The sequence below is a fragment of the Eubalaena glacialis genome, chromosome 3 (assembly GCF_028564815.1).
Source record: "Eubalaena glacialis isolate mEubGla1 chromosome 3, mEubGla1.1.hap2.+ XY, whole genome shotgun sequence".
NCBI classification, from domain to species: Eukaryota; Metazoa; Chordata; class Mammalia; order Artiodactyla; family Balaenidae; genus Eubalaena; species Eubalaena glacialis.
The window spans coordinates 158,342,018-158,360,189 of NC_083718.1; the positions used below are offsets into that span (position 1 = coordinate 158,342,018).

Here is an 18,172-nt window from a genome sequence, read left to right on the forward strand (position 1 = left end):
GATTTGGTTGGAGATCGTGTTTGTGCCGGTGTATCCCGATTTGGTTTTGTCCAGCGATTATTTTCAGTTTGTCGTGTCTCCACCTTGATGGGTGTTTTGTTGGTGTTCTCGCGGTGAGGTGTGTGATGTCCGTGTGGTTTCGGAACCCGGGCAAGCGTCTGGAGTCACATGGGTTGGCGGCGCGAGACCAGTGAAGTACAGTGGCGAGCCGTGCTTGCGGTTTTTGGCTGTTATTCGTAAGCAGCTGGACTCCTCTGTGGGAGCAAGGTGTTGGCTTCCGTTCCTGTGAGGTTGTCTGCGGAAAGCGGATCTGGTGTGAACGGTGAAATGAAGCTGGTGCGCGCGGAGTCGTGTGGTAGCGTGGGGCGGTGACACTGATCCTGGTTAGAGGAAGGCGGCACCCGTGGGTGGGAGGAGGAGACGCGAGACAAGCGCCCACCGTTTCCTTAGCGCGAGCGGCCCCACGGTTTTAAGAAATTCATATACTCACGGAGCTGCAGAACGCACTTTGTTCCTAGGGCTTCGGGTTTATGTTTGCACGTTGAAGACCACCACGCATGAACTTGAGCTGCTTCTTGTGCTCGGCACAGGGCCTGGCACGGAGCAAGTCAATCGTGCAATAGACGGTTGCTAGCTGTAGAGTATCCGCTTAACCTGGCTTTGGTTAGGTCTTGAATTCAAGTGGAGGCTTGGGCCTATTTGTCTGCAAAGGTCTTTCAAGGCAGTACGTGAGCACCTCAGGCGAGACCCACGGCTCTGGGACTGTGGTTCTAACTGCTGCACTTGTGGAACTTGGCTTTTCTAAAAACTTCAAAAAAATTGAAGTATAGTTGGTTGAGTTTTGTATGATACATATTTATTTTATTATGTATTTATTTATTTAAAGTAGCACAACATTTTAATCCATTAATTCTAAAAATAACAGAGACATTTTATATCCAGTGTCACCTCCTCAAGAGTCTACTGCAGATTAGACAGCCAGACTGCAACTTACAAAGCCAGACCTTAAAGTTGAAGATGCAGTTTGGGACAACACCATCATGGGGAGATTTTCCTCCTCTTTGCTCATAAACATAAGTTGTCAGCTTAAAAGAATCCTCAGACAGAAAGAGAAAGCTTTTTCTCTCTATAACCTCTTTATTTTAAATCTGTCTGTAATGTTTGAAGACAAAACAGATAATCAGAAAACCAACCTCCCAAGCAAGTACAAGGATCTGAGCTGGACTCCTGGGACTAAAGACTGGTTTAGTTCTATTTCTACCAACACTGTGATGTGAGGTACTGTGGTTCTTGTTTTAGTTACAAGAGGGGTTAGGAATGAATGCCCACACACAGTTAATAATAGCTTATCTCGCACATAACTCTGCAGCAGAATACCAACAACGGCAGTATTTTAAAGCAGGGGGGAGAAGAAAGTAGACATTAATACAACTTAAGGTTTCCTTGGTTCTTCCCCTCTTTTTACAAGGAGAATTCAGCTCAAAAACAAAACTCCAGAATGCCCGTACTGTCCTTTGGCCCACCAGGCCCGGAGAGCCTCAGGCTTTAGTGATGTATCCTTCTCGGATGAGGAAATCATAGATTTTCCGGGTTTTGTTCACGTCTATCTTGATGAGTGCTCTTGCCTGTGCCAGTCTCAAGCCTCCTTGCTTGTTACATTCGTTCAACAGAGCAGATTTGTATTCTGAATAGGCTCCTGGGGCCAATCTCACCACCTGACAGAGCTCCTTTTCTTTTTCATTCAACTTCTCTGTGCCAGGGAGGCCAGTGAGGTTCAAGGGCGGTGCACTTCGTGTACCTGAATTCGAAGCCATTGGTACGGAAGAACTCAGGCCAGAATCAATGTCAGCCTGCCGGCGGAGCCCCTGCTGGCAGGCGCTACTGTCCTGGATGTACTGGAGAACCTCCGAGAGCATAGTGCGTTTGAGGCGTTCCTCTTCTCGAGTCTTCTTGAGGTGATCATAGGTTCTGGCACTACAAAAGTTGGTAATGCCTGCTGTCCTGTATTCCTGGAGCCTCTTGATTTCCCTTCCGAGTTCGAATTCCAATGCATGGCTTTCAATGAACTTGTCATGTTCCACCGGCCCCACTATCCTTGCAAATCGCCTCATTGTTTCATAAAGGTCTTGGACTTCCTTGGGATACCGCCGTTCCATTAACTGAAACTTTCTAAGGTTGATTAATCCATGGTCTCTTATAATTCGTGTAAAACGTCCGAGTCATCTTCAACAAAATCAATGTCTCTCAAGTCCCATTCTGCATACTTGTCAAACTCCTCAATGAAATCTGCTCGAGCTGGCATGTATCCTGCCATGTCCCGAGAAAGCAAGGAGTCAAAGGTAGGTCGGGGAGGGTCATCTGTAGAGTGAAATGGAATGGCTGTGTCAGCAGTTTTTGCCTCCTCTGCTTGCTTCAGGTTTAGCAGGGTAGATGCAAATAGAGGGTTATTGATGAAATGCTTCATGTAGTGCTTCTCACACTCCTCCTTGGTCTTGGTGCACATTTGATTGGCTACTTCCTGCCAATTTCCAAAGCCACAGTCCATCACAGCTTCTAAAAGGGCCATTTCTTCTTGAGCAGTCCAGCTGGGGTCAAGAACAGGAAAATCTGAGGTCATTATTTCGTAAGTATGATCACGTTGATGTTTCTGGTACTCAAATCCTCGAGTGAAACGCTGTAAGCACAGGAAAAAAGGAGGTGGCCCACATTCAGCACACTTGATATAAGGCTCCATGAGGTAGGAGGAGCAGCCTCGGCAAGGTGGCTTATCAGAGGGATCATTGCTAAAGGAACTCAAACGGTCCATTCCCCAGTTGGCAAAGACTGCTGCTTTGATCTTCCTCAATGTAGGGTCCTTCAAGGAGATTTCAGAACTGGCCAACACAGACACCAAAGCTGACGACCACCCCCCCCCGCCCCCCTTACTTCATTCCCCTCCTCCGCGCCGAGGAAACGCCAGCGGCGCGCGCGCCCTGGGCTTGCGTGCTCGCTCCCGCGCGGCGCAGGCGCCATGATACATATTTATATATACACTTTCTGATGAGGTAGTTTAGCCTTAGAACTAGAACTGTTAAAAACAAGAAATCCTAGGAATTCCCTGGCGGTCCAGTGGTTAGGGCTCCACGCTTCCACTGCAGAGGGCGCGGGTTCTATCCCTTGTTGGGGAACTGAAACCGAGCAGGCCGCGCGGCGCGGCCAAAAAAAGAGAAAAGGTAAAGGAAATGCTCAAGATTATCTGTAGTTTCCAGTTTCTAATGTGGATCAAGACAGCAAGTAATTGCTATAAATTTTAACTTTAGAAGTAAGCTTAGGGCTTCCCTGGTGGTGCAGGGGTTAAGAATCCGCCTGCCACTGCAGGGGACACGGGTTCGAGCCCTGGTCCCGGAAGATCCCACATGCCGCGGAGCAACGAAGCCCGGGCACCACAACTACTGAGCCTGTACTCTAGAGCCCGCGTGCCACAACTACTGAGCCCGAGTGCCACAAGCACTGAAGCCCGCGCGCCTAGAGCCCGTGCTCGGCAGCAAGAGAAGCCACCGCAGTGAGCAGCCCGCGCACCGCAACGAAGAGCAGCCCCCGCTCCACGCAACTAGAGAAAGCCCGCGCGCAGCCACGAAGACCCAACACAGCCCAAAATAAATACAATACATAAATTAGACAGACAAAAGAAAGCTTATACTACATGACAATCAAATGCAATATACAAACCTTAACTAGATCCTGGACCAAACCCAATAACACACCAAGAAAAGGAAGGCAGGAAGAAAGCAGAAGGTACACTTTTGGTACCTTTGTGGAAATTTTAATATGTACTCTTTCACATGACAGTATTGAATTAATAATTGTATTTGTTTTCTTGCTGCTGTAACAAATTATCACACGCTTAGTGACTTAAAACAACCCAAATTTATTCTCTTACAGTTCTGGAGGTCGGGAGTGTAGAATTAAGGCGTTGACAGGGCTGCATTCTTTTCTAGAGGCTTCAAGGGAGAATCTGGTCCCTTGCCTTTAGAAAGCTGCCTTCATTCCTTGGCCTGTGACCCCTTCCTTGCACTCCAAATCTCTTGCTTCTGTCGTGTCATCCCCGAACTAACTCTGGATCCTCCTGCCGTATAAAGACCCTCGTAATTACCTGGGGCCCACCTAGATAATCCAGGAGAATCTCCCCATCTCAAGATCCTTAATCACACCTGCAAAATCCCTTTTACCATGTGAAGTAACATATCTACAGGTTCCTGGGATTAGGATGTGGATGTATTTGGAGGCTATGACTCACACTACCACAATAATGATATAGTAATTATGTAGGAGAACGGCCTTATTCTTAGTAGACACGTAATGTGAAATATTTAGTAGTGAAAGGTCATGATATCGGAAACTTTCAAATAGCCCAGTAAACAGAGAGAGAGAAAGAAAATGCGTCATAGGTACTCATTCTTTCAACTTTTTGTAGTTTTGAACTTTTGGGAATAAAAAGTTGGGGGACAATAAACGTATAGTGATAAATTTCATGTAACGTATATTTGTATTGGATATTTGTATTATACTAAAGATTTCATTTTTATTTATTTATTTAAAAAAATATTTACTTATTTGGCTGAGCCAGGTCTTAACTGCGGCATGCATGATCTTTAGCTACGGCATGAGAACCCTTAGTTGCAGCATGTGGGATCTAGGTGCCTGACCGGGGATCGAACCTGGGCCCCCTGCATCGGGAGCGTGGAGTCTTAGCCACTGGACCACCAGGGAAGTCCCTTAAGATTTCATTTTTTTAAAAGTTCCATTGTTATTAAACTCTTATCATCTTAGACCAGTGGTTTCCAGATTTTTGGATTTTCCAATTATTAAAATTTCCAAAAAATTTCTGGGGTACTAATTTTAAAAATCATGATTCTACAAAAAGGCCATTCCAAGACTAAAAACAGTAAGAGTGACTTGACACCAAAGGACAGGACACGTCTTTAAAACAGGAAATCCATTTAGCTTTATGGAAGACATACCGATATTTCGTTAACTTTTCTCTCCTCCCTCCGCCCAAATAGAGGAAAGCTGAGGCTCAAAATCCCAGTTTGGGGTAAGTTAGGCTGCCTTTGACCAACAAGATCGGGGCCGGTGATGCCCTCTTGTGGCATCCTGGAGAATTACTGCCATCTGACTTCAGGTCCTCTGACTTTGAGGGACAATTCCCTCACAGTAACTCGGTCGTTCATTCATATGTGCCAGGCATTGGTCTCAGCATCTGGGATATATCAGTAATGAAAACAAATATCCCTGCCCTGCTGGAGCTTACATTCAGGTGGGGAGACAGACAATAAATAAATAACACATAAATAAGTGCTATGGAAAAAACAGCAGTGGCAGGGGTTGGGGGTCAGAGTATAGGGGTTGGTAGTGTGGGATGCGACTTAAAAAAGGGTAACCCTCCCTGAGAAGATAACTTTGTTTTTTAAAAAAATTATTTATTTATTTGGTTGCACCGGGTCTTAGTTGCGGCAGGCGGGCTCCTTAGTTGTGGCTCGCCAGTTCCTTAGTTGTGGCGTGCACATGGGATCTAGTTCCCTGACCAGGGATTGAACCCTGGCCCCCTGTAGTGGGAGCACGGAGTCTTATCCACTGCACCACCAGGTAAGTCCTGAGAAGATACCTTTGTGTAAAGAGTTGAAAGGAGGTCAAGGAGTTAGCCATGCAGACACCTGGGGTGAGAGTTCTAGGAATAGAACCTCTCTCAAGTGTTCAGCAGAAAAGTGTGCACAAAAGCCCTAAAGCAGGAGCTTGTTTTTATTTATTTATTTATTTATTTATGGCTGTGTTGGGTCTTTCGTTTCTGTGCGAGGGCTTCCTCTAGCTGCGGCGAGCGGGGGCCACTCTTCATCGCGGCGCGCCGGCCTCTCACTATCGCGGCCTCTCTTGTTGCGGAGCACGGGCTCCAGACGCGCAGGCTCAGTAGTTGTGGCTCACGGGCCTAGTTGCTCCGCGGCATGTGGAATCTTCCCAGACCAGGGCTCGAACCCGTGTCCCCTGCATTGGCAGGCAGATTCTCAACCACTGCGCCACCAGGGAAGCCCCAGGAGCTTGTTTTGTCAACTTCAAGAACCACACAGCCAATGTGTCTGGAGCCCAGTGAAGAAGAGAGAGGGACGTAGGAGAGAGTTCAGAAGTCATGGGAGACTAGATCACCCTGGAGGCCGTAACAGTAAGGGCTTGGGCTTTACTCAGTGAAATGGAGAGCCCTGCAAGGTTCTGAGCAGAGTGACAGAATCTGAAGTTTACAAGGACCACTCTGGCTGCTGTGTCGACAAAGAGAATGGGGCAGAAAGCAGAGTCATCTAGAGGAGAGATGTTGGTGGCTTGGACCCGAGTATTAGCAATGGAGGTAGTGAGACATAGTTGGATTCTGGATATATTTGGAAGGTAGAGTCAACAGACAGAATGGATCCAGAGGTTAAAGAGAGACATCAAGGAGAATACCACGATTTTGTTCTGAGTGGCAGGAAGGATGAGTTGCCATCAGTTGAGTTGGGGAAGATGACACAGGACTGGGAGTTCAGATTTGGACACTGATGAAATACAAATCCATATTCTAAGGCAAGTCAAGGAAAATTTGAACATAAAAAATGTTCTCTGCCCTGTGGCCTCCTCTCTTCCCTCTACTGTGCATTGCGTATCTGCATCATGCATCAACCAACCTCCCCACCGGCAGAAATACCTCCTCAACTGTAAAGAGCGACATTCTCCTAGTATCAACAAGATAACTCCTTAGGAGATAACCTTCCTTCTTGATCTTGTAAGGGGCCCTGATGACCCATGACCCATTACTTGCTTTGTAGGTGTAGATCTGGATTGTGTGAATGTCACTGTGTACGTCATTTAACGTACAAAGCCCTGGATAACTGTGCTTTGACCTCTCACAGGCAGAACAGTTCTTGGAGCTTTCTGAGAGGCTGTTCCCGGCTTATACGCCGCCAATTTGGCTCGAATAAAATTTTCCATTGCTTTCTTAGATCGACTGATTAAATTTTTCGTCGACAGCACAATGAGGTAGAAATGTTTAGCTGGAAATAGAAATGTGGGAGTCGTTGCACAGAAGTGGTATTTAAAGTAATGGAATCACCAGGGTGTAAACGTAGGGAAGAGGCTCCAGGTCAGAGTCCTGCCTCACTCCACGTTGAAGGCAGCTGGGTTGAAGAGGAGGAGTCAGCAAAAGAGAATGAAAGGAAGCAACCGGAGAGGCAGGAGAAAAACCAGGTGGGTGTGGTGTCCTGGAGGGGAGAGCGCAGGGGCCAGCAGGGAGCTGAGGTAAGGCCCGCTCCTCAGGCTGTGCCCTTGAATCTTCTACGACGTTGGTGGTCCTTCCCCTTAGACCAGCTTTTTTCCTTGGTGAGCAGGGGCACCCCGACCCATCGTCATAACTCTCACTAGATCTCCCTCTGCCCTCCCCACACGGACACCAGATAGATAGCAAGACTGTTTGTTTATTGAACCCTTCCCAGCCAGCTCTCCTTTTCCCCTTCTGGCGGGCAGAACCCCAGCCTCCCACCAAGGGCCAAGAGGAGTCAACCGGAGCTTGGCCCTGGCTCCTTCCTTCTGCCAGGCTTCCCTGCCACACAGCCTTGGCTTCCTGGCTTGCCTTGGAGGCTCTGTTACTCCTTTTCTTCCACAGCCTCCTTCTGGAAGTGTGTGATGTAGGCCACCTGACCCTGATTACAATGGCCAAAGTAAAAGCTCATGGTGCTGTCGGAGAGGCCACTGAGATACAGCTCTGGGGACAGGGAGATGAGCCTGAGTCTGGGTGCCGCCGCACCTCTGCTCCAGGCCCCCTCACACCCCACTCACCTTTGGTGACATTGACTTTGTTGGCCGCCAAGATGTCCTCCTGAATGCTATCTATTTTCACGTACAAGTCCTCGGCGTTGCTCTGAGGACAGGAGCAAGGGGAACTGGGCTGGATGCCAGGGCAGCCTGGACTTGGAGTTGGGCGTGGGCAGATGGAGGTTGCAGGCTGCGGTCAGGCCCTTAGCCTGACTGGAAGGGCAGGAAAGGGGACGGAAGGGTGCCAGGCGGAGAAGCCCGCGGCGGGGCGGGAGCACTTACACGGAAGAGCTTGTAGAGTTCCTCCCCCATGGACCTGCGCACGTGCTCCTCCACCACTGGGAATAACTGCACAAAGTACTGCGTGGGCGGGCGAGGGGGCGTGACTGCCGTGCCCACGCGCTGTGCCCGCCGCACCGCCGCGCCGCCCGCCGCCCGGCCGCCCAGCGCACCTCTAGCGTGAGGCTGGCCTGCCGCTGGCTGTTGCTGTGGTCCACGTTGCCCATGGCGGCCATGAGGCTGTGCACCACGCGCAGGGGCAGCATCTCCTCGGCTAGGCTCGTGTTGCCTCGCGCCAGGATCCTGGGCGGGGGTGGCGTGGGGTGGGGGTGGGATTCGGGCTGCGGCGGCCCCGTGGGACCCTCCGGCGGCCGGAGCGCTCTTGGGGTCCGCGGGGCAGCGCCGGGCCTGGCTTGCCGCATCCGCCCACTACCTGCTGCCCGCTTACCCGATGGCCTTGGCGGCCGCGGCCTGCTGCAAGAACAACGGCAGGTGGGCGGTGAGCTGCAGAACCGAAGAGTCTGCAAGAGGGAGTGGCCGTGAGGCTGGAGGACCCCTCGCCCTCGTCTTCCACCCTGCCCCGTCGGGGTCCACCACCCCGATCCCAGCGGATCCCTACCGCTGACGATCTGGGACTGCTGTTTGCTGGTCTCCTCGAAGGACGGTATCAGCAGCGCCATGAGACCCTTGAGCAGCGCCGGGCACACGTCGTAGTTGACCAGGTCCTTGATCAGCTCGATGGCTGGGGAAGGCAGGGGCGCTGGAGAGGCCCGCTGCTCCACTCCCCACCCTCGCAAGGAAGCAGCACCCCCTCCCCCCCAACTCTTTATCGACCTTTCTTAGCACCTCTTACTGGCCAGCACTGTGCCAGGCGTGGGGGGAGCTGGGCTGGCGACCCCTCAGTCCTGCCCTTCTGGAGCTCGTGGTTAAAGGGGAGAGGGAGGAGGAGGCCGAGGCCCCCTGGGACTCACAGAACCAGCCAGAGCCGGAGGAAGAAGGGTTGGAGGCTGAGAGGCTGAAAAGAGCTGGAGGCCCCACAGAGGTAGGGCCGCCAAAGGGCTTTGAGGAATCTAGAAGGTTTCGTGGAGGAGGGAAGGACCGCGGGTCTTCAAAGGGAGACAGGATGGGGAAAGACAAGGGGTGAGAGGGAGACAGAGCAAGTGGGTGGGGATGTGTAGCAGAAAATGAGAAAGGAGGCAAGGTAGACAGCAGTTTAGAGAAACTTTCCTTCCTGACGAACCCTTATTGAGGCCCTGTTTGCCTAGGCTCTGTGCTGAGGGCTCTCCGTTCAGTGTCCCAGTGACGATCCCTGTGACCAACGAGCTTCAGTTTGCAACAGCATGATGACTTATCCCTATTGGACATTTGAGGGAATGAGGCACAGAGAGGTAAAGCACTTGCCTAAGGTACCACAGCGAGGAAGTGGTGGAAGCAAAAGGAGGGACAGATTCGGTTAGGAAGGAGGAGGGGACTAGAATTTAAAGAGGGCATTTTCTGTAGCTGCTTCGCAGTCATTCATTCCATCTAGCATTGACTCAGCCTTTCGGCAAATCTGCATAGGACGCCTCTTGTGCCCGGCGAACAGTTTGGTGAGAAGTGCTATAAAAGGGGTGGGTGGGCTGTGGGAGAGCCTGGGAAGATGGCAGAGGACTGAATATTTCTGTAAAGAGAAAAGAACCCCAGACAGGCAGAGCTGGAAGGGGGCAGGTAATGCGGTGTGATAGGACAGCGGGTAAACACAAGTGCTTGCTGCATGGAAGACAGGGCTTGGAGATGAGCTGTCCCCCCAGCTGCAGAGTCAAGTGCTGCTGGCCTCTCCACTTACTTCGAGGGCAAAGTTGTTTCCCTGACTAGTTCATCTGCATACCAGAATGCAGTGTAGACTACGTGAGAAATATTAACAGTATTATCTGTTTGAAAAACAGAAATTAATGTTTTATTTTCTTTTTAAAAAAATTAAAAATCTATTTATTTATTTATGGCTGCGTTGGGTCTTTGTTACTGTGCACGGGCCTTCTCGAGTTGTGGCGAGCAGGGGGGCCTACTCTTTGTTGCGGTGCGCGGGCTTCTCCTTGCGGTGGCTCCTCTTGTTGTGGCGCACCGGCTCTAGGCGCGGGGGCTTCAGTAGTTGTGGCACTCGGGCTCAGTAGTTGTGGCGCACGGGCTTAGTTGCTCGGCGACATGTGGGATCTTCCCGGACCAGGGCGAGCCTGTGTCCCCTGCGTTGGCAGGTGGATTCTTAACCACTACGCCACCAGGGAAGTCCCACCTTTTATTTTCTTGTCAGGAGCTTTTACCCAGTAAGAACATGTTTAGGGGTAATTCTCTACAATGGAAGAAAGGCTTTTGTTGGTAGGTACAAAGGCACCACAAACGTTGGGGGACCAACGAGTATATGGGAGGATGGGCATGCATGGTACACACATACACATTTCTCCCCAGTTTAATGAAATCTTTTGTGTCTTGGCAAAGACTTTCGTGGAGAGAAACACTTGAGAATTGGTAGTGGAATCTTTTGAGGTTTTACTTAAATAAGGGTAAATATGTGGGTTTTCAAAGACAAATGGCTGATGTGTAGAAATATAAAGAGGTTCCTAGTTAAGAAACAGAAGATACAGCCAACTTGTTGTTTTAGAAAGCAGTTCCAAGTTTAAGTTGTAGGTTGGGAACTGGGTTCTCTGATTCCCTGCCCCCAGCTGTAAGTGAGGCTCTAGAGAAGTTATATAGCAATCTTACTCGTGAATATAGATGCAAAAATTCTACACAAAATATTAGCAAATTGAGTCTAGCAGTATGTAAAAGGAATAATGTGCCATCTAGGAATGCACATATATCATCTTAATAGAAAGAAAGTTTGAAAAAACTGAATCTCAGTGTGGTAAGGGCTATCTAGAAAAAACTATAGCAAAGGTCATACCTAATAGATGAAACATTGGAAACTTTCCCTCTTAGATGAGAAGGCAACCTCCCACACATTCCCCTCCACAAAATCTTTAGTAAAAGGTAAAAGACAAGCGATCTGGGACTTCCCTGGTGGCACAGTGGTTAAGAATCCGCCTGCCAATGCAGGGGACACAGGTTCGAGCCCTGGCCTGGGAAGATCCCACACGCCGCGGAGCAACTAAGCCCATGCGCCACAACTACTGAGCCTGCGCGCTAGAGCCCGCGAGCCACAACTACTGAGCCCGCGTGCCTCAACTGCTGAGCCAGCGCTCCACAACAAGAGAAGCCACTGCAACGAGAACCCCGCGCACCATAACGAAGACCCATCGCAGCCGAAAAAAAAAAAAAAAGGACAAGTGATCTGAAGAGAGACCAGAGTACACTTAGCTACATTTGCCACTCTCTCCTTAACTGATTGTAACTCTCCAAGACTGCTGTCTATTCCTGTGCTACGGCCGCTCCTCCAGGAAAATCCGTGAAAGGGATTTTTGGAAAAGATGTACTATCTTTTTCTAATCTCTGGAAGAGTTTAAGACTAGAATTTTTTTCTTGAATGTTTGATAGAATTCTCTGAAGCTTCTGATCTTATGGAAAAAATGAATTACTGATTCATTTTCTTTAATGGTTAGAGGACAATTTGGGTTTTCTACTTCTCGAGTATGTTTTGGTAAATTATATTTTCTCGCTGTTTTCATCTAAATTTTCAAACATATTGCAAGAAGTTTTCATTATGTCATTAAAAAAATGATTTTAATGAATGTACCATCTATAATGATGTCTCCTTTTACGGTCTTCATACTGATTATATGGGTTTTCTCTTTTTGCGTCAGTTCCCTTTGCCCCCAAGTCCCATGGGAGTAACACAGATGAATGCCTGCTTATGCAATGGATTTTATTGCAAAGAGGAACCCTGATTTCAGAGAACCTGAATGTTATATAGCACTCAGTAAGCATGCCTGCCCTTTGCTCTAAAGGGGAAAGTATCTTTCTTTTCTTTTTTCTTTTTTTTAAATTTATGGACTTTATTATTTACTTATTTATTCATTTATTTTTGGCTGCATTGGGTCTTCGTTGCTGCGCGCGGGCTTTCTCTAGTTGCGGCGAGCGGGGGCTACTCTTCGTTGCGGTGCGCGGGCTTCTCATCGAGGTGGCTTCTCTTGTTGCGGAGCACGAGCTCTAGGCGCGCGGGCTTCAGTAGTTGTGGCACGCGGGCTCAGTAGTTGTGGCTCGCAGGCTTTAGAGCGCAGGCTCAGCAGTTGTGGCGCACAGGCTTAGTTGCTCCGTGACCTGTGGGATCTTCCCGGACCAGGGATCAAACCTGTGTCCCCTGCATTGGCAGGCAGATTCTTAACCACTGTGCCACCAGGGAAGTCCCGAAACTATCTTTATTTTCCAAAGCTGTTTGCTAAACAAACATCCTTGAAAAGATAGTCTGGAACAAAGAACAGTAAGTATTTCATTTACAAGGTGTGCAGAAACGTGAAAGACCTGTAGAGAATTGTCTCCTAGGATTATTTTTCTTTCTTTTTTTTTTTTTTAAATTTTTTTTTAATTTTTAAATTTTTTTAAACATCTTTATTGAAGTATAATTGCTTTACAATGGTGTGTTACTTTTTACTTTATAACAAAGTGAATCAGTTATACATATACATATGTTCCCATATCTCTTCCCTCTTGCATCTCCCTCCCTCCCACCCTCCCTATCCCACCCCTCGAGGTGGTCACAAAGCACCGAGCTGATCTCCCTGTGCTATGCGGCTGCTTCCCACTAGCTATCTATTTTACATTTGGTAGTGTATATATGTCCATGACAGTCTCTCACCCTGTCACATCTCACCCCTCCCCCTCCCCATATCCTCAAGTCCATTCTCTAGTAGGTCTGTGTCTTTATTCCCGTCTTGCCACTAGGTTCTTCATGACGTTTTTTTTTTTTCCTTAGATTCCATATATATGTGTTAGCATACTGTATTTCTTTTTCTCTTTCTGACTTACTTCACTCTGTATGGCAGACTCTAACTCCATCCACCTCATTACAAATACCTCCATTTCATTTCTTTTTATGGCTGAGTAATATTCCATTGTATATATGTGCCACATCTTCTTTATCCATTCATCCGATGATGGACACCTAGGTTGCTTCCATGTCCTGGCTATTGTAAACAGAGCTGCAATGAATATTTTGGTACATGACTCTTTCTGAATTATGGTTTTCTCAGGGTATATGCCCAGTAGTGGGATTGCTGGGTCGTATGGTAGTTCTATTTTTAGTTTTTTAAGAAACCTCCATACTGTTCTCCATAGTGGCTGTATCAATTTACATTCCCACCAACAGTGCAAGAGTGTTCCCTTTTCTCCACACCCTCTCCAGCATTTATTGTTTCTAGATTTTTTGATGATGGCCATTCTGACCGGTGTGAGGTGATACCTCATTGTAGTTTTGATTTGCATTTCTCTAATGATTAATGATGTTGAGCATTCTTTCATGTGTCTGTTGGCAATCTGTATATCTTCTTTGGAGAAATGTCTATTTAGGTCTTCTGCCCATTTTTGGATTGGGTTGTTTGTTTTTTTGTTATTGAGCTAGGATTATTTTTCTTTTGCTAGAAGTAATCCTTTAGCAGACACAGTGGCTCTGTTCCTGAATTTAGGGGGAAAGCATTCAGTCTTTCGTTATTAAGTATAATGTTAGCTGTAGATGTTTTGTTTGTAGATGCTTTTTATCAAGCTGGGGAAGTTCTTCTCTCACCCTTTCTTTTTTTTCCTTCTTTTTTTTTTTTTTTTCCCGGCGTGCCGCATGGCTTGTGGGATCGTAGTTCCCCAACGAGGAATTGAACCCGGGCCCTTGGCAGTGAAAGTGTGGAGTCCTAACCACTGAAGTGCCAGGGAATTCCCGGGGAAGCTCTTCTCTAGTCCTATTTTTCTGAGAATTTTAAATTACGAATGAGTTTTGAATTTTGTCACATGCATTTTCTGCAATGATTGATATACAATAACGTGAATTTTCTTCTTTAGTCTGTTAATTTGGTAGATAAAATTGGTTGACTTTGGGGTATTGAACCAGCCTTGCATTCCTGGAATGAACCCCAGTTGGTCTCAGCCTGTTCTTCCCAATCACAGAATCAAAGAGCTACTCTCCCACGAGGAAGATCCTCAAGGATGTCTGGTGCCACCCCTTCCAGTGCCTGGTACCCTGGGGACAGGCCTCTGGGACAGCCCCTTTCCTCTGTGGGCCAGCCCCTTTCCTCTGTGGGCCAACCTGATTCAGAAACAGCTGGCCACTGCTTCTGCACTTTCCCTTTCATCCAGGTCTCCTGAGGTAGCCCTCATAATCCCAACTACACCCTACCCCAACCTCTTATTGCTCAGATATGGTTCTAATTTGGAATCACAGAGCCAGCAACCCTGTGGAGGGAAAGGGACCAGGACACTGAGCCTCCCGGTCTTCACCCAAACACTCTCCCACCTGGATAAAAATGCAGCCTGGGATGCCTGTGGCCACTTGGCAGCTATAGCCTGGTGCCTGCAGTCCCCAAGTCTTTCTCACTTGTTCTTTTATTGTTTGGTTGTGAAACCTTTTCTTCCTTTTTCTTGAATTAGTGCTGCTTGGTTTTGGGGTCTGAGTGGTTGGCTCCTCCTCGTATCTGACTATAGGGGCCTGGTCAGCTGCAGCACAGCTCTCAGTAGTAGCTGGGCTCTTCCCAGGCACAAGCTGGTGGCACCTTAGTGCCAGGATGCCCTGGAAAAAATGCCAACCTGTGCCTCAGATAGCTTTTCCTGCGGCAAGAAGTGGCTAGGTGAACCTTCAGGGTAAAAAATGAATGGATGAGGATATTTTAATGAAATTTCCCTGACCACCAATGGCATTCTCTGCCCACATGGGACCAAGCGCTCCAGGAGACAACTCCCTGGTTCTGCCTCTTCACTTTGCACTAAATGCTTGAGCCTTCACTGATTATGTGTCTGCTCCTTGATGATGTATGGGGATCCTTGGCAAAATGAAGATTTATTCACTGAATCACTTTTTTTTTTTTTTTTGGCCGTGCCACTCGGCTTGTGGGTTCTTAGTTCCCCGACCAAGGATCGAACCTGGGCCGCGGCAGAAAAAGCACTGAGTCTTAACTGCTGGACCGCCAGGGAATTCCCCACTGAATCACTTTTTAAAAAAAAAATAAATTTATTTATTTACTTTCATTTTTGGCTGCGTTGGGTCTTTGTTGCCGCGCGCGGGCTTTTCTCTAGTTGCGGCGAGCGGGCGCTACTCTTCGTTGAAGTGCACGGGCTTCTCACTGGGTGGCTTCTCTTGTTGCAGAGCACGGGCTCTAGGCGCGCAGGCTTCAGGAGTTGTGGCACACGGGCTGAGTTGCTCCTTGGCATGTGGGATCTTCCCGGGCCAGGGCTCGAACCCGTGTCCCCTGCATTGGCAGGTGGATTCTTAACCACTGTGCCACCAGGGACATCCCGAACCTATGACTCTTTAACACTATGTGAATTACATCCTGCACTGCCTTGTAGCAAATCACCCCCTGTAGCATTTGCACTTCAGAAAAAAGGTCGCAGGCCAACAGCCCAGAGACAAACCGACCCAATTACCGGGCTGCCTGATGCCAGCAGTGACTGTTTTGAAATAACGCAGGAAGAAGAAGAATGCAAGACCTTCACTACTTTGATCCTTATCATATATCCCAGACTGCGAGCCCCACATATAAAATCTTTTCCGATTCCCGAAGGAGATGGGGGCACAGTTCTTCAGGCGCTAGCCTGCTGTGTCTTCCCTTCTGCCTGGCAGAAAAATGAAGCCATCTCTCTCTTCCTCCAAAATCTCTGTCTCCGTATTTCTGTTCGGCACTGGTGCACAGGGAAGCTGATATTTCGGCAACACCATCATCCATCTGCTCTTCCTCTTAAGGCCAGTTGAAGATGGTCCCTTGCAGTTTCCCAAGTTAGGTTAGTGATGTGAAATTCTCCTGCCCCTGGCCCTACCTCCTTCCCTGTCCCCAGCCGCGCAGAAGGCAGTTTGCTGGTTGTCTTCCCCAATTCTTCTCCAAGTAGGTTATGTTTACTCCCCAAATCCCTGAGCCAGAGGTGGGGTTGCCTACACTCCCAAACCCTGAGTGTCCACCTTCCCCTGTTGTTTGTAGTCTCTTGTGCTGTGCCTACAGTGGCACCTGGGCTGGGGAGGACACTGCCCTCGCCTAGGTTTATCTAAATGTCTTACTCAAGTTGCAACCTCCAGCTTGTGAATCAACTGTGTCTCTTTTTTGACTTGTAAGCAAGTATTAAGCTCTGGGGTTGGGGGGAGGTCTGTAATGTGAAACAACTTCTTGTCTTCCCTCCCCCCACATTGTTGTAAATAACTTTTAACGGCCAAACCCCAGATTTGCACTTTTTTTTTTCTTCTAACTGCTAAGACCATTTTCTTCCCCCTGGTCTTACTGTAACATTTGGAAAAGGAATAAATGTCGTCCCTTAAAAAAAATAAAATAAAATAAAACAGACTTTCTGGGACTTCCCTGGTGGCACAGTGGTTAAGAATCCGCCTGCCAATGCAGGGGACACAGGTTCGAGCCCTGGTCCCGGAAGATCCCACATGCCACGGAGCAACAAAGCCCGTGCGCCACAACTACTGAGCCTGCGCTCTAGAGCCCGCGTGCCGCAACTACTAAAGCCCGCACGCCTACAGCCCGTGCTCCGCAACAAGAGAAGCCACCGCAATGAGAAGCCCGCGCACCGCAATGAAGAGTAGCCCCCGCTCGCGGCAACTAGAGAAAGCTCACGTGCAGCAACAAAGAGCCAACACAGCCAAAAATAAATAAATAAATATATAAATAAAACTTAAAAGAAAAAAAAAAGACTAAAAAAAAAAAAAGGGAAATCTGACCCAACCTGTGAAATTATCTTGAAAACAAAACAAAACAAAAACAAACAAAAAAAACAGACTTTCTGGTTGGACTCGGCGACTATAGTCCTATCTGGCTTCTGCTCCGCCCCCTGGTGGTGGCTCTAGACCGAGCAGGAAAACTAATAAACGAAGGCATTTGCCGAAGCGCGAGGTTGGTGACTCGGCTTCATTTACATACCCACAATGCATTGCATTCAGGGTCTTGCCTTCTTTCAAAAGGCTAGATTCTTGTATTTCTTTTGACTCCCGCCCCCGCTCGAAATCAGGATATTTTCAGAGAATTGTCTGAAATAATGGCATAACTCACTCGTTGTTTGCGAGTAAATAGTTACCATTGGTGACTCGGGACTTACCGTTAGCCGAGGACTGTGTGCGAGGCTATGACGCCATACTCTGGTTTCTCTTCAGAACGCATAAATCTTTCGCCTTTTACTAAAGATTTCCGTGGAGAGAAACAATTCCGAGTTTCTCGTCAATTTTTTGAGGCCTTGTTTTCACTAAGGCTAATAAGTTTGTGCAAAGAAAAAGAAATGTTGTGTGTGTGTTGGTAGCGTTCTCCATTCTGGAAAGGGTGGTAAGGCGGTTCTGATTTGGTTGGAGATCGTGTTTGTGCCGGTGTATCCCGATTTGGTTTTGTCCAGCGATTATTTTCAGTTTGTCGTGTCTCCACCTTGATGGGTGTTTTGTTGGTGTTCTCGCGGTGAGGTGTGTGATGTCCGTGTGGTTTCGGAACCCGGGCAAGCGTCTGGAGTCACATGGGTTGGCGGCGCGAGACCAGTGAAGTACAGTGGCGAGCCGTGCTTGCGGTTTTTGGCTGTTATTCGTAAGCAGCTGGACTCCTCTGTGGGAGCAAGGTGTTGGCTTCCGTTCCTGTGAGGTTGTCTGCGGAAAGCGGATCTGGTGTGAACGGTGAAATGAAGCTGGTGCGCGCGGAGTCGTGTGGTAGCGTGGGGCGGTGACATTGATCCTGGTTAGAGGAAGGCGGCACCCGTGGGTGGGAGGAGGAGACGCGAGACAAGCGCCCACCGTTTCCTTAGCGCGAGCGGCCCCACGGTTTTAAGAAATTCATATACTCACGGAGCTGCAGAACGCACTTTGTTCCTAGGGCTTCGGGTTTATGTTTGCACGTTGAAGACCACCACGCATGAACTTGAGCTGCTTCTTGTGCTCGGCACAGGGCCTGGCACGGAGCAAGTCAATCGTGCAATAGACGGTTGCTAGCTGTAGAGTATCCGCTTAACC

General features: G+C 48.4%; 1 protein-coding gene, 1 non-coding gene and 1 pseudogene across 4 annotated transcripts; 1 reads left to right on the top strand and 2 right to left on the bottom strand.

Annotated features, from left to right (window-relative positions):
* Positions 1-756: 756 nt before the first annotated feature.
* LOC133088643 (armadillo-like helical domain containing protein 1) lies at positions 757-17,864 on the bottom strand. Of its 3 annotated transcripts, none has more exons than XM_061186660.1 (7): positions 17,284-17,864; positions 8,708-8,830; positions 8,537-8,609; positions 8,262-8,391; positions 8,092-8,169; positions 7,834-7,915; positions 757-808 (listed from the first exon to the last, which is right to left on the bottom strand). In XM_061186660.1, the coding sequence occupies exons 2-7, from the start codon at positions 8,766-8,768 to the stop codon at positions 771-773; spliced, it is 462 nt and encodes a 153-aa protein (XP_061042643.1). In that variant the 5' UTR covers positions 8,769-8,830; positions 17,284-17,864; the 3' UTR covers positions 757-770. The 3 variants fall into 3 exon arrangements, with proteins under 3 accessions (XP_061042643.1, XP_061042641.1, XP_061042642.1); XM_061186658.1 differs by lacking the exon at positions 757-808 and adding an exon at positions 7,455-7,759; XM_061186659.1 differs by lacking the exons at positions 757-808; positions 17,284-17,864 and adding exons at positions 7,455-7,759; positions 12,065-12,167.
* On the bottom strand, positions 1,444-2,845 carry LOC133088642 (transcriptional adapter 2-alpha-like; annotated as a pseudogene).
* Positions 17,319-17,435, top strand: LOC133089336 (U5 spliceosomal RNA). Its single transcript, XR_009700699.1, has one exon. It is a non-coding gene; the product is annotated as a U5 spliceosomal RNA (small nuclear RNA).
* Positions 17,865-18,172: the final 308 nt, after the last annotated feature.

What these genes read in the sequence shown, in the direction of transcription:
- LOC133088643 (XM_061186658.1), bottom strand. Translation starts at nt 8,768, where the DNA reads ATGGCGCTGCTGATACCGTCCTTCGAGGAGACCAGCAAACAGCAGTCC. An exon ending in GCAGTCCCAGATCGTCAGCG is followed by an intron (nt 8,610 to 8,707) that starts GTAGGGATCCGC and finishes TCCCTCTTGCAG; the next exon opens with ACTCTTCGGTTCTGCAGCTC. An exon ending in GCGGCCGCCAAGGCCATCGG is followed by an intron (nt 8,392 to 8,536) that starts GTAAGCGGGCAG and finishes ACCCCCGCCCAG; the next exon opens with GATCCTGGCGCGAGGCAACA.